This window comes from Acartia tonsa, chromosome 12 (genome assembly GCF_053477335.1).
Source record: "Acartia tonsa isolate MP-2025a chromosome 12, ASM5347733v1, whole genome shotgun sequence".
Lineage (NCBI taxonomy): Eukaryota > Metazoa > Arthropoda > Copepoda > Calanoida > Acartiidae > Acartia > Acartia tonsa.
In genome coordinates, this window is record NC_137271.1 from 24,813,335 (window position 1) to 24,827,419 (window position 14,085).

Below are 14,085 nucleotides of genomic sequence, written 5' to 3' on the forward strand. Positions count from 1 at the left end.
CTCTATATCTAAACTTTGAAGTGTTTTGCAGCCATTCTTGCAAAAGGTTGAATATTTGAGCATAAGAAAAATGCGCTGAAACCATTTTTAGATGTTGACATCTAAGTTTTGAATTTTAGATTTTACTGTTTTTTTTTAATAAAAACTGAAATATTTTTTTGTTGTTCTATTAATTGCCTTAAAAAACGAAGAAAATAAGCCATTAATCATTAAATTCTGATAACTATAAGGGGGGTAAAATTGCTTTCAAAAAAGTTCTCATAAAAAAAACACACTGTATAATTTATTTTTACAAAAATTCAATAAATATTTTAAAAGTTGTTGAAATAACAAATAAAAAATCATTATTTGGGGACTAATGTAATAAAAAGCCCAATGTTCCCTTTCACTCTGACGTTATTTACCTCGTAAGGGCGGGATTCACCTTCGATTTTTAAGTGTTCATCTAGAGAATCCAGATCACCATCCGCTTGTAATGGGATGCTATACACTAACACCTAAGGTTAAGTAACATCCAACAGACAACCAACCATTTGCCCCTGTCATAATATCCACATACATATATTGTATCCGTATGCCATAAAAGAAAGTATAGCTATTTATATTTTGAGTGTTTTAAAAAATATTTTTTTTTTTCAAATACAGCTTCGAAACCGATTAATATCCAGAGGATTAGGACCGGTTCTCAGCCATACTAAAAAATCACGTATAACAACGTATTTAAGAAAAAATTCCCCTGGGGGCAAATATTTCAAAATTGAAAAAAAATATTTCTAAGAGGATAATGATGATAATGATGTCATCCTTGTCATAAGAATATTAAAAAAACGAATTTTCACAGTGGCTTTTCTCCTATTTCTAGCCCCTTCAAGGGGTTCTAACCCTGCGGGGCAATCTTTAACAAGTACCTAACCTAACCCAAAATAGCCTAACAAAAGATACTGTGAAAATACGACGAAGCCCGCTACTTCGTTTTCTTTCCATGATCCGAATATTTTATAAAGGGAAAAAACAATTAAGGATAAATTAACCTCAATCCTCCCGATTATGATAAACAAAATTTATTTGTTAAAATTATTGGGGAAATATTTGAACTTTGAACTATTACAATATATTTAGACGACAAATGGCAAATCTTTATTATTTAGATTTGGGGAAGATTTATTTATTGTATATTCATTTGTGACAACGTCTTTTAATTCAAGTGAGCCTTACATGGTTTGGCTCACTTAAGGGGCGTTTAGTCGTATTTTTACAGTAAATTTTCTCCTGTTTCTAGCCCCTGCGGGGGCCTTAACCTTGCGGGGAAATCACCTAATCTAACAAAACATAAAATAACCTATCAAAAGCTACTGTGAAAATACGACGAAACGCCCCTTAAGAGGCGTTGTCAAGAAAGGGACTATACCCCTTCTTTTTTTCTTTTTAGTAGCGAAGCTACTCTATAATTCACTTTGTCCGTCCGTCAGTCAGTCCGTCAGTCAGTCAGTCCGTCAGTCCGTAACGCTATGGGGGAAATGGGATTTACTCAGCTCCTATAAAAGATAGAATGCTGAAATTTTTTGACATCATTTCCATCATTAAGGAGCACAATTGACTATAAAACATCATTGGCGTTCGGACCGATTTTTCGCAGGTTTTAGGCTATTTTTATATTTTTAACATTTTTCTCCATATCTTCAGTGTTTATGGTCCGATTTTCAAAATTTTTTCAGTTACAGATATCAAAATTAAATTTCCCGTCGTTTAAAGGAACAACCATGAAGGCCAGACTGCCTTTTCAGCTGGTTTTAGGCTATTTTTATATTTTTCACATTTTTCTCCATATCTTCAGTGTTTATGGTCCGATTTTCAAAATTTTTTCAGTTATAGATATCAAAATTAGATTTTCCGTCTTTTAACGAAAACAACCATGACGGCCAGACTGCCTTTTTAGCAGGTTTTAGGCTGTTTTTTATATATTTAACATTTTTCTCCAGATCTTCAGTGTTTATAGTCCGATTTTCAAAATTTTTCAGTTTTATATATCAAAATTAAACAATAAAAATAACCATGATGGCCAGACTGCCTTTTTAGCAGGTTTTAGGCTATTTTTATAAATTTAACACTTTTTTCCATATCTTCAGTGTATATGGTCCTATTTTCCAAATTTTTTAAGTTAAGGATTTAAAAATTAAATTTTTTGTCGTTTTAATAAAACAACTATGACGGCCAGACTGCCTTTTATCAGGTTTTTGGCTATTTTTATATGTTTTACATATTTCCCCATATCTTTGTATATTTTGATGCAATTTTCAAACTTTTATGGGATATCTGTATCAAAATAATTTTTCCCATTATAATTTACTTTGACCATCGTCATCATGCAAAATAAAACAAGGTTTCATGTTTATTTTATCCAATAAATCTATTCTTGATTTTAGTAAAAACTTTTTAAATCTACGTATTCCAATCGACGATTTTTTGTGCTTCGCTACTTATGGATGTTGTCATCCTTGTTTAAAGATTAAATCCATTAAAACGAAGTTCAACAAACTCACCACCACTAACAAGTCCAAATAAAAATTCCGTCAGTTTTTCTTTATCAGGAAGAAAAGGGGACAAAGGGCTCTCTATTACACTAGTTCCAAAAGTTTTTGATAACGTTTTCATATTCGTTGGCTTTACAACTTTGGTGACTTTTAAAATGAATTGTGTTTTGTTTGGTTCATTAAATTAAGAGTCCAAATTTTTCAACCAATTGTAATCTACAGAAGAGTGATTTTTTTATATCATCTTTGGGGATATACATCAATTTATCGGCCATTGTCCTATCCCTTTATAATTTAGATCCCTGATTTATAATGCTGGTATTATCTTATTTCAAGTCTTAATTATTTTTTAATAGTACATTGCACCCAAATTGCACTTACTCTAATTAAAAAGAAAACCATCTTTCTAACAAGGAAGGTCTGAAACGGTAGGACAAACGAACATCACCACTTGTAGAGTGTCAGAACTGAAAAAGCACAACATAAATGTATAAATGTCAAAACAAAATTTTATGTAAATTTTAAGGACATACGTACGTTTTTAGGACTTGATTATAGAGATGCTTCGCTTATAACAGTGTACTTTGTTGTCCTATGAATCAGTATTTATAAAATTAGATCAATCGGATATTTATATCTCATAAAAATTTGTGTTAAAAAAGTTAAAAATCAACATGTTTAAAATGGACGTACGGACATTCTGGTAACGATTACAGAGTTGCTATGCTTTGTAAATAGTACCAAATTGCAATAAGAATTACGAAAAAATCTGTCCGTTCCGGATGGACATGTGAACGGACCGACCCTAGTTATAGAAAAGCTTCGCTTTTAAAACATCTAATGACAGGAGTCAGCCATGATATCAATTATTTAAAGATAAAATATTTATCCAAGCGATACCACTATGCATAGTCTGAAATGGATAGGACAATTGTAAATTCCTAAGATTATGATGAGATCCATTACGGACAGGCGGACAGATCGACCCTAATTAAGGAATTTTTGCCCCCAGCCATAATATAGTTGATTTATGCAAAATATTGACCCATGCAAAATATTTTTTCTGTAATGCAAAAATTGCGATGGTACAAGCACTGCAAAGTTTTTAAAATTTGCAAAAAAGACATGTTTTTAAAGCTCTTGTACCATCTCAATTTTAAAGATTTTTACAAAATTTCAATTCTAGTGTGTCTATATAAACCTGAAAGAAGTTGTATCAACTTTTTTTTTTATAGCTAGCCGGTCCTTTTAGTAAGTAGTAGATGTAAAATTTTTCATAGAATTCAGATATGCAATCGGTTTTTTTGTAGACCTCTTATTTTTTAAGTAATTTAAGTTTTTAAAAAAAAAAATTAAGTCGATTTTAAGGTACTAAAATGCAACAAAAAAAAGAAAGAAAATGGCCATTATGAACAAAAATAGTAAGATCTTTAATTTGACACCTTACTTTTTCAATTCTGTCAGGTAATTATTGAAAAAATCGATTTTTTTAAACCCACGAGAATAAAAACTTTGAACTCAATTTTATCATTTCACAAGTAAAAAAATATGGGTTCATATATACCTTTAGAATCAGAAAAATATTACGAATCCATTGTAAGCAAAATTGAAAAAAAAAGTTTACAATATAGTATATAAACTACAATAAAAGGAATTATATGAAAATATCATATTATATTGTACAGGCAACGTCTTAACTTTTGAATTGAGTATAAAAATGGGAAGGGGGTATAGAGGGGGTAAAGAGGGGGTAAAAAAGGGAAGACGATAGTGTTGCCAGAACAAAAAATACAATTTGCCATTTTTTAATTTTTTTATTTTTTTACTTTTTTTCAATTTTGCTTACAATGGATTCGTAATATTTTTCTGATTCTAAAGGTATATATGAACCCATGTTTTTTATGTCTGTTTGAGAAAATATTTAGGTCTAAAGTTTTTATTAAACCGAGGTTAAAAAAATAGATTTTTTCAATAATTACTCAACAGTATTTTAAAAGTAAGGTGTCAAATTAAAGATCTTACTATTTTTGTTCTTACTGGCCATTTTCTTCTTTTATTTTGTTGCGTTTTAGTACCTTAAAACCGACTTAATTATTTTTTTAAAAAACTTAAATTACTTAAAAAATAAGAGGTCTACAAAAAAACCGATTGCATATCTGAATTCTATGAAAAATTTTACATCTACTACTTACTAAAAGAACCGGCTAGCTATAAAAAAAAGTTGATACACCTTCTTTACCAAAAAAATGGGGGCAGTCTCAATTCTAACATATAATGGAAGAAGGTGTAGCAAGTAATTTTCCAAAGTAAAAATTGCCAGATTTCATTCATGAATAATGGGGTTGGGCTGGAATCGATAGATACAGATATCCGGCTGATTCATAATTCTGGATATCAAGTATTTAGGGTTATATTGACACACTAGAATTGAAATTTCGTAAAAATCTTTAAAATTGAGATGGTACAAACTTTTTAAAATCTGCAAAAAGACCGTTTTTAAAGCTTTTGTTTCAACTCAATTTTAAAGATTTTTACGAAATTTCAATTCTAGTGTGTCAATATAAACCTAAATACTTGATATCCAGAATTATAGATCAGCCGGATATCTGTATCCATCCAATCCGGCCTAACCCTATTATTTGTGTATGAAATCTGGCAATTTTTACTTTGAAAGATTACTTGCTACACCTTCTTCCATTATATGTTAGAATTGAGACTGCCCCCATTTTTTGGTAAATTTCAGGTTTATTTTGACACACTAGAATTGAAATTTTTTTAAAATCTTTAAAATTGAGATGGTACAAGAGCTTTAAAAACAGGTCTTTTTGCAAATTTTAAAAATTTTGCAGTGCTTGTACCATCGCAATTTTTGCATTACAGAAAAAATATTTTGCATGGGTCATTATTTTGCATAAATCAACCATATTATAGCTGGGGGCAAAAATTTTAACAAAAATTTCTAAAACGGGACAGGGTAATATATATATATAATATTTACTAAGTATATTTGCGATAACTTTTATTTAATAGATTCTTCCAATTTTTAACATTTACAAAACAGCCTGCTTTATTGCTTCAAGATCCATATCAGATCTACATAGGAAATGAATGTCTATAAGTGAGCTCAAGTTTTTCAAGGAATAAATGTTTAAAACTCATAGTGCTCCAATAATCCATAATAAACGCTCATTGACCAGAACGATGAGACCCATTATTTACTTTATTAAAATAAATTTATTTGTTTGGTTTCATGTTGCTATTTACATTGTATTGAAGTATTTAATTTCTAATAATAAAAAAAAGTAAATTTAAACTTTTAATATAGTAAATTTAAGAAAACTCTGTTTTAAAAGAAATCGGTTGTGGCGACAATTCCTTTTGTGTGTTCAAATATTAAAACTAAAATTTTAATCATATTAACCCTTTGGTGATGGTAATGTGAAAAAAAATATAATTGAAAAAAAATCTTTTTAAAGTCATTTAAATTATTAAATATTTACTTCTTTCTTTTAGATAGTAATGGCGGGGGCGGAAAATTGATTTATTGAGAAATAGATATGCACTCATAGAAAACTAGCCAATAGTGGGATAGTTATATCGAGCCAACTCTAGTATATATATATATCTGAAAGAGCTATCCCCTACATAAACAAGGATGACAACATCCATAAGTAGCGAAGCACAAAAAATTTAAATCTACAGGACATTTGTTAAGAATAACTGCCAAGATGACGGTCAAAGTAAATTACATTGCAGCCAAGAAAATCGCAGTTTGCCCCAAACATTTTGAAATATATAAAAATAGCTAAAAACCTGCCTAAAAGCAGTCCGACTGCAATGAATATTTTATACTTAATTATGTCCATATTGATAGAAATGTTGACAAGATTTCAGCTATCTTAAATAGGAGCTGAGAAAATCACGTTTCCCAAAAACTTTTCTGACGGACATACGAACATTTAAATTTATAGAGTAACTTCGCTTCTAAAAATGACCAACTCTAAATAAAAGTATATAATAAAGTTATAATCATATTTATAAACTTGTTTCCTTTCACGATCCTATCTTAAAATCTAAACTTTCTAAACATTTTAAAAAGCAGTCTTCCGAATTAGGATATTTATAAAGCGGAAATAATTTAGCACTTCATTAAAATTTGCTAATCTCATTTCTATCTCATTTTAATGAGTGTAACAACTGGAGGGCTATCACTAACTGAGAGTTAAATTTTGTTTTGAATTTCTAAATCCTGCCAAGCACAGAATTCAAGCAAACCAGGCAAGATCATAAATTTTTATGGTTTTGAAATAATATACTATCATAGAATTATTATTGTAAAGAAAAGAAGAAAACTTACATGGCTATTTATTATGAGAAAATAAAGTATTTTGCATTTAGCAATTATAGCTTCTTAGGATTGGTACAAGTAAAACAACTGATGGTTATGATGACACACCATACATTTGTAAATTACCAAAGTATAAAGGTTCACATACTCAAATGTATTGTCTCGGTTCAGTTTTCTCCATCATTCACTTAGGACTGGAATAAGGAACTAAAAGGTATTTATCATTAATAGTAATTATATATTAGGAAATATGGGCTCTACACCTTAAAAGATACTTTTTTTGTGGTTCTTGATGTATTTTAACTTTAACATATTTTAAAATCCTCAAGTTGTCAGACAAAAACCATTTAGATGAGGGTGTTGGCTTTATTCACTCTCCTACTTGAGTTTGGGACCTTTTATTCAAAGACTGATGTTTACCAGCCAAGGACAAATAATCTTCTGAGAACAGGTAATTTTTAAAAATTAATTGTTTTAACTGCTAGAAAACTGCGATTTTTTTTCTGGTATAAGTCATTGAAGAAAATGAGATATTATATAAGTGATTGATTTTTATCAATGGTAATTGGGTTAAATTATGCAATACTTTTGTGATAAATACACTGTTTATTGAAATATACAGTTTCCTTGAATGCAGCGCACAACATTTAGATAATAAGTTCTGGATAAAAAAGAGTTATGTGTTTAGCTATGTATCGCATCGTATTACTGAAAGATTCTTGCGGATATTAAAAAATATATTTAATATTAAAACCAGTTTTGTTAGCCTCAAGGAGCTTGAAGGCCCAGGTTAACAAAACTTGTATTAATTTGATTATTTTTATTTTAATTTTAAAGGAAAACTATTTGTAATACAATGCTATACCTGATTTTTCAGTATGGCTGAGAACCGGTTCTAATCCAGCGGATAATAATTGGTTTCAACGAAATATACTTGAAATGTAATTAAAATTTATCTAGGGCTAAATTTGGAATGTAGTAAAATTAAGAAATTTTACAAAAATAAATATTAAACTAAAGGATACTTAGATAAATCACCTGACTTGTGCTTTTTTAGGTTGGGATTTCTCATTGGCTGCTAATCCCCCCAAAACTCTAGATGATTGTGCACATTATTTTTATGCATGCACTGACTTTCAAGCTCCAGGTTAGTATCATTATAAAAAAGTAACAGGATCTCTAACTGTTTGTCTGTATGTATGTACAAAAATATCTTGCTAACTCCTAGGCTGATATGATTCTCCTTTACAATGTAGCTTATCAAAGGGCATGGGCATGTTTTTAACTATTTTGGGGGAGGGTACAACCAACCTTCAAGAGAAATCGCCAAAAATAAAATAATATATAAAAAAGCCACTAGGCAGCACAAGTTTTGTTGTTAAGGTTTCTATGAAACTAGCGCCGCCTAGCAGACTTTTAGATATTTTTTGCTTATCTTAACTTGGATTTATATAAAAATATTTTACATTACATATGAGGTCTTTAGAGTGTAGCCGCTAGAAATCTAAAAATATTTATTTTCCAATATAAAAAGAGCTCTTTTCTAAAATAAAGATGCAGAGATAGTTCACTTGTAAATGGGGATAGAATTGACATTAATGAAAGTATTTTTGTTTTCAGGATGGCCAGAAAACAGATTCATATGTCAAAAACTCTTTGATTTTTGTGAACAGGAATAGTTTTTTAAAAGAACCTGCCTTGAACAATTTTTAATGTAAAATAAAAAGATTTATATAATAACCTACTATTTTTATTTGGAAAACATAAGGGACTGGGTCAGGGGCGTCCAAGCTTTTTACTTTGGGGGGGGTAAAATTTTTTTAATGGGGGGGTAATTCGTTTTTTTGGGGGGGGGGGTAAAATGGCGCGCGAAGCGCGCCGCAAATTTTTTTACCCCCCACAAAATTTTTACCCTGGGGGTAAAATTTGCTTGGGGGGGGGGGGGGGGGTAATTACCCCCCCCTGAAATCTGTTGGCAGGGGTAAAATTTGTTTACTATTTTAGGGGTAATTTAAATTTTATTAAAAATTTTGTATAAAAAATGCGCGCGGAGCGCGCAAAAATTTTTTTTTGTAGAGATTTTTTATTTCTGGGGGGGTATTTACCCCCCCAAATTTGCTTGGGGGGGGTAAATACCCCCTCCTAAATGGTTGGGGGTGCCTACGGCACCCCCAAGGTAGGGGTAAATTTTAAATGGGGGGGGGGGGGTAAAATTAAAAAAATTTTGGGAGTCTATGGCACCCCCAAATTCGTTTGGGGGGGGGGGGTAATCGCCCCATTACCCCCCCCCCCCTTGGACGTCTATGGACTGGGTAGGATAGAGGCTAGGTCTGAAGTCGTTAGTTCCATATTCCAATGACTGGATGTTTGTATTTCTATCTGTAGGTCCCTAAGATTTCATAAATGGCTGTAATGTAATTTTCAGGGAGGTTTTTAATTGGTAGTGGGGACGTTTTAGGATTGGGGTCATAACAAAATATTTGGGGGGGGGGGGGAATACCAGACACATCTTACATTTCTCTAAAGACTATGGGCCAAGCCATTAGTTTAATATATTTTAGTTTATCTATACTGACATACTTATATATTAATTCTATAAAAAAAAACTATCTCTCAGTATATTGAGTCTAGTGCAACAATAAAGAAACCCTTCCTAGTCTTAGATAAAAGTAAGCAATCTTTTTTTTCATATTTTCAAAAATTATGAATTGATGTTTTGTTGATAAAGAAATATTTCATTTTTAGTAGCGACTCTATAATTTACTTTGTCTGTCTGTCAATCCTTCTGTCCGTCAGTCAGTTCGTAACGCTATCAGGGAAACGCTCCTATTCAATATAGACAGCTGACTTGTTTAGTGAAGATTCTCATTATATATGCCATCTAATATATACATTGTTTTGTTCATCTGCCTGTTATTTGGGGTACTAGATTGAATCCTAGATTTTTATGTTCTGTGATTTTCTCAACTTCTTTTCAAGATAGAGGGCTGAAATTTTCAGGGCTTAATCAATTTTATATTCTACACATTTTTACTAGGTTTTTTTAAGATTTGTCTATTAATTGCGGTGCTAGATCGATTCCTAGATTTTTAAGTTTTCTTGATTTTAAAAGTTGCGTACTTTAAAAGGTTTCATGATTTCCCTATTTTATAAAGTTTAATGTTCATTATATGACACTGCTCTATATTAAATTTTTTCCCGATATCTTTTCATCATTTTGAGCTTTGCTACTTATAGGCGTTGTCATCCTTGTTTACAAAGTATTTATTGTAAAATATAAAATATTTAGACTACACTACTACAATATCAGCAAACTCTTCAATAATCTTCACAAATGCAACAGGTAATTAGATTTCCAGTATGGCGTTGAAACTGATTAATATCCGCTGGATTAGAACCGGTACTCAGCCATACTAAAAAATCATGTAAATCCTTGTATTATAGATAATTTTCCATAAATATTAAAATCATAATCATTTTAATATTTGCGGAAAGCAGTCTATAATACAATTCAATAAATAACTATTTCTCATCTCATTAATTTCATTAATTTAGACATGTTAGAATTATCCTATCGATTTCAAACTTTGCATGCAGATTCCTATAAAAGTTAGGCACGATTAAGGAATATTCATTACCAGAAAGTCTGTATGCCCATTTTAAACATGTTTCTGATTAACCTTTTTAAAAACAATTTTGTTACGTTCTGTATATAATTATCCTTTTCATCTGATTTTTGGAATATAGATTCCTATTATAACAATGTACAATTTTATCAGAAAAAAATCTCAATTCAAGTAAAAATATAAGTATGTCATTACACAGTATACTTGTATTTAAGCCGTTTTGCGACACATTTATTTCATTTCTGACACTCTAAAAGTGTTTGTTAATGAGCATGAGTTAAAACTTGTTATACTTTAATTACAGGAGAAATCATTACATCACCTACAACAACCTCCCCTACTACTACTACTCCTACCATTATAACAAATACAACTACCACTCTGAGTACAACTACAACATCTACTACAACATCTACTACAACAACTACAACATCTACTACAACATCTACTACAACAACTACAACATCTACTACAACAACTACAACATCTACTACAACAACTACAACTACAGCATCTACTACAACAACTACAACTACAACATCTACTACAACAACTACAACTACAACATCTACTACAACAACTACAACTACAACATCTACTACAACAACTACAACTACAACTACAACTACAAGTAAAATATATTATATTATTTATAAAATCGGTTGAATCTTTTTCTAATTTATTTCAAATAAGACAGCATAATCAACCATAGATTTTATAGTTCAATTAAGAATTTTTATTTGAGAGTAAATTGTACCTAAAAAGGATTCCCAAGGTAAATTAAAATCATTAATCACAATTTGGTGAACAACAGTAATTGCAATCAAACTAAAGTATACACTAGACAGGTAATTGTGGTTGAATAAACTTAATATTTATTTTATATGTTTTAGGAAAGTCATGTCCTTGGGGATGGTCTCTCTACTCTCCAACAGGTACACCTGCTTTCAGTAAATTCTAAAGAATGAAAAATATTTTAATATGATTTAATATATTTATTCTTATTAAAAATCAGGTTCCTGCTTTAAAACTGTAACTGATAAATTGACCTGGACTGCATCCAAAGAAAAATGTGCTTCTTTAGAATATGGTTCAAGTCTTGCCAAAATAACCACATGGGGTGAAAACTATTTTGTTAAAGGTTAGTATTTACTGATATATATTAGAATGTGGAAAAAGTATAAATTCTAAGATCATTAAATTATATTTAGATCTCATGAAAGAAGTTTATCAAGATGGTTATGGATTTTGGATGGGAGCTAATGACATAGAAACAGAAGGTTCCTTTAATTGGCTGGATGGCACTAGAGGTTTTACCATTTATTGTTAATAATAATTAAAAAGCATAACAATTTTTCTATTCATATATTCTTCATCTTTCTTAATATATATTTTCTTTTTTTAGCCTATTATAGAATACTTAGGGAAGGGAAGGGCCTCCATCCCATCACCTCTTTTCAATCTTAAAAGCTAAGCTAAAATATTAGAATAAACAAAAAGAAAATCATAGATTGAACATTATCTTTTCAGTTACATTTTCCGATTGGAATAGTGGTCAACCAAATAATCTACTTGGAAAAGAAGACTGTGCTCATGTAAGACAAATTGTTTTCTACATTACATTACATACAACTTAAATTTTTATAGATTTTTGCTTTAAATGTTAAACCATTTTTTTTATTTTAAATATTTAGTGGTGGAGACAACAAGATTATCAGTGGGGTGATTCAAAATGTTCTTTGGAGATGTCAGCTGTATGCAAGATGACAGGTACATATTGTCTAAAAACACAAGTAGCATTTATGAAAGGGGTTTCAAAAATTTTCGTTGAATAATTTTGAGCTTTGCTACTTATCGATGTTGTCATTGGTGTGTTAATTTTATTTGGCGGAAACATACAGACAGACACACATCATGACACTCTGTCCAGTCTTTTGGTACGTTTGATTTTACAATACTGCCACCAATTTTCTGACGCAATGTCTTAAATAAATTGAGTTTTCTTGATTTCAAACTAATCAGACTAACAAAGTTGTTTGATTATATGACCCTTTTCTGAACAAATATTGTTTTGTGTTAATGATTTGTTTTTACGACAGCTCCATTCATATTTTGTTAAATGCTTGACATTAATAATGCAAGCTAGTTATTAAGCTAGTATTAATACATTAAGTTTTATTTAATATTTTTTCATTTCAGCATCGTAATATGGACACGAAGTTGAAAGAAACTAACCTTCAACCTGATTAATTGAAATTTAGTATTGTAATTTTTCAAATTTGATTTTGTTTTCAAAATTCATGTAAATATAAATATTTTTTGTTTAATTTCTTATATCAATTATTGTTGTGTAATATCCTAGACGCACTAACAACATTAAACCAGATATTTCTTTAACAACATATATTTACAATAACCACTCCAATACATGTAACGAATCAATGATGATGTTCATGGATCTAAAATAATGACAATTAGACTATTTAGAAGATAATTAGATCAAAATGAAATAAACCAAATTAAATAAAGAAACTCTTACTTTTTGGTGGGCTTCTAGTAAATTAACATATCACAAAGATATCACAAAATATATGTAGTTATGCACATTCAATTATAAAAAATGTGTAACCTATATTTAAAATACCCTTTCCCTATCTAATTCTGGGTTGATATATTTACCCCTGAAATAGACTGGATGAACGGTTATTCAGGTGAAAAATCCCTGAATATAAAAGCCTTAAACTATAATTAAAATATCAGACGAGATTCTGATAAAAGTAAATTGAGTGTGCATTCTACTCACTGGTACAAAAGAGTTAGCAACACTGAATTGAAGGTGTGTACGATAGTACTTTATATAGCCAGCTAATGTTTTGATTAGAACTGGTTTTAAATAACTTAAATAAATAAAATATTATAATCAAAATATGAAATATACATAAAATGATACACTGCAAATTACTTACAGTTTTAAGTAAAATGACGTTAAAATTAACTTTAAAATATAAAAATAATATGTACAATTTCATAGACTAAAATCATAGACAATGTATATGTAACATAGCTCGGAAATTGTACAACAATTATTCTTAATTGAATGCATTATCTGACAATAAAGTTTAGTTTAAAAAGAGTCTTTTTCCAGCTTACACCACCAACAAAAATTAATTCAAGAAAAAAAAATCATGAAACCTATTTGTGTTTCCTGCTGTCGTTGTGGGTCAACTCATAGTAAAATTGACGACCTTTACATCTGCCTCCCAAATATTATTTATATTTATTTCACTTGATGGTTATACCTTATTCCTGGTCTTTTCCTGGCCTGTATTTAAAAAAAAAAAAAAAAAAAAATAAAGGTACGAATTTTGAAATGATTACTGTATTGTGGTTTACTTTTCTATTTTGCAGAAAATGTTTTTGGATTAGTATTGCTGTTCTTAGGTTAAATAACACTTAACAGACAACCAACTAATTGATTGCACGACCTTTGTCTGGAAGTCATACCTGTGAATGGTAACAAGTTGCGCCTGTTTTAGACCATTGTATCCCCCTCACTCTAACTATTAATGTCTCTCATTTG

General features: G+C 30.1%; 1 protein-coding gene across 1 annotated transcript; it reads left to right on the forward strand.

Annotated features, from left to right (window-relative positions):
* Nucleotides 1-7,026: 7,026 nt before the first annotated feature.
* Nucleotides 7,027-12,832, forward strand: LOC145333410 (uncharacterized). The gene is made up of 13 exons (XM_080178527.1): nucleotides 7,027-7,093; nucleotides 7,231-7,330; nucleotides 7,937-8,026; nucleotides 8,500-8,549; nucleotides 9,494-9,548; nucleotides 10,169-10,222; nucleotides 10,810-11,136; nucleotides 11,399-11,440; nucleotides 11,521-11,646; nucleotides 11,717-11,815; nucleotides 12,036-12,100; nucleotides 12,200-12,275; nucleotides 12,705-12,832. Exons 2-13 carry the CDS (start codon nucleotides 7,231-7,233, stop codon nucleotides 12,710-12,712), a joined length of 1,092 nt encoding a protein of 363 aa, XP_080034653.1. The 5' UTR covers nucleotides 7,027-7,093; the 3' UTR covers nucleotides 12,713-12,832.
* Nucleotides 12,833-14,085: the final 1,253 nt, after the last annotated feature.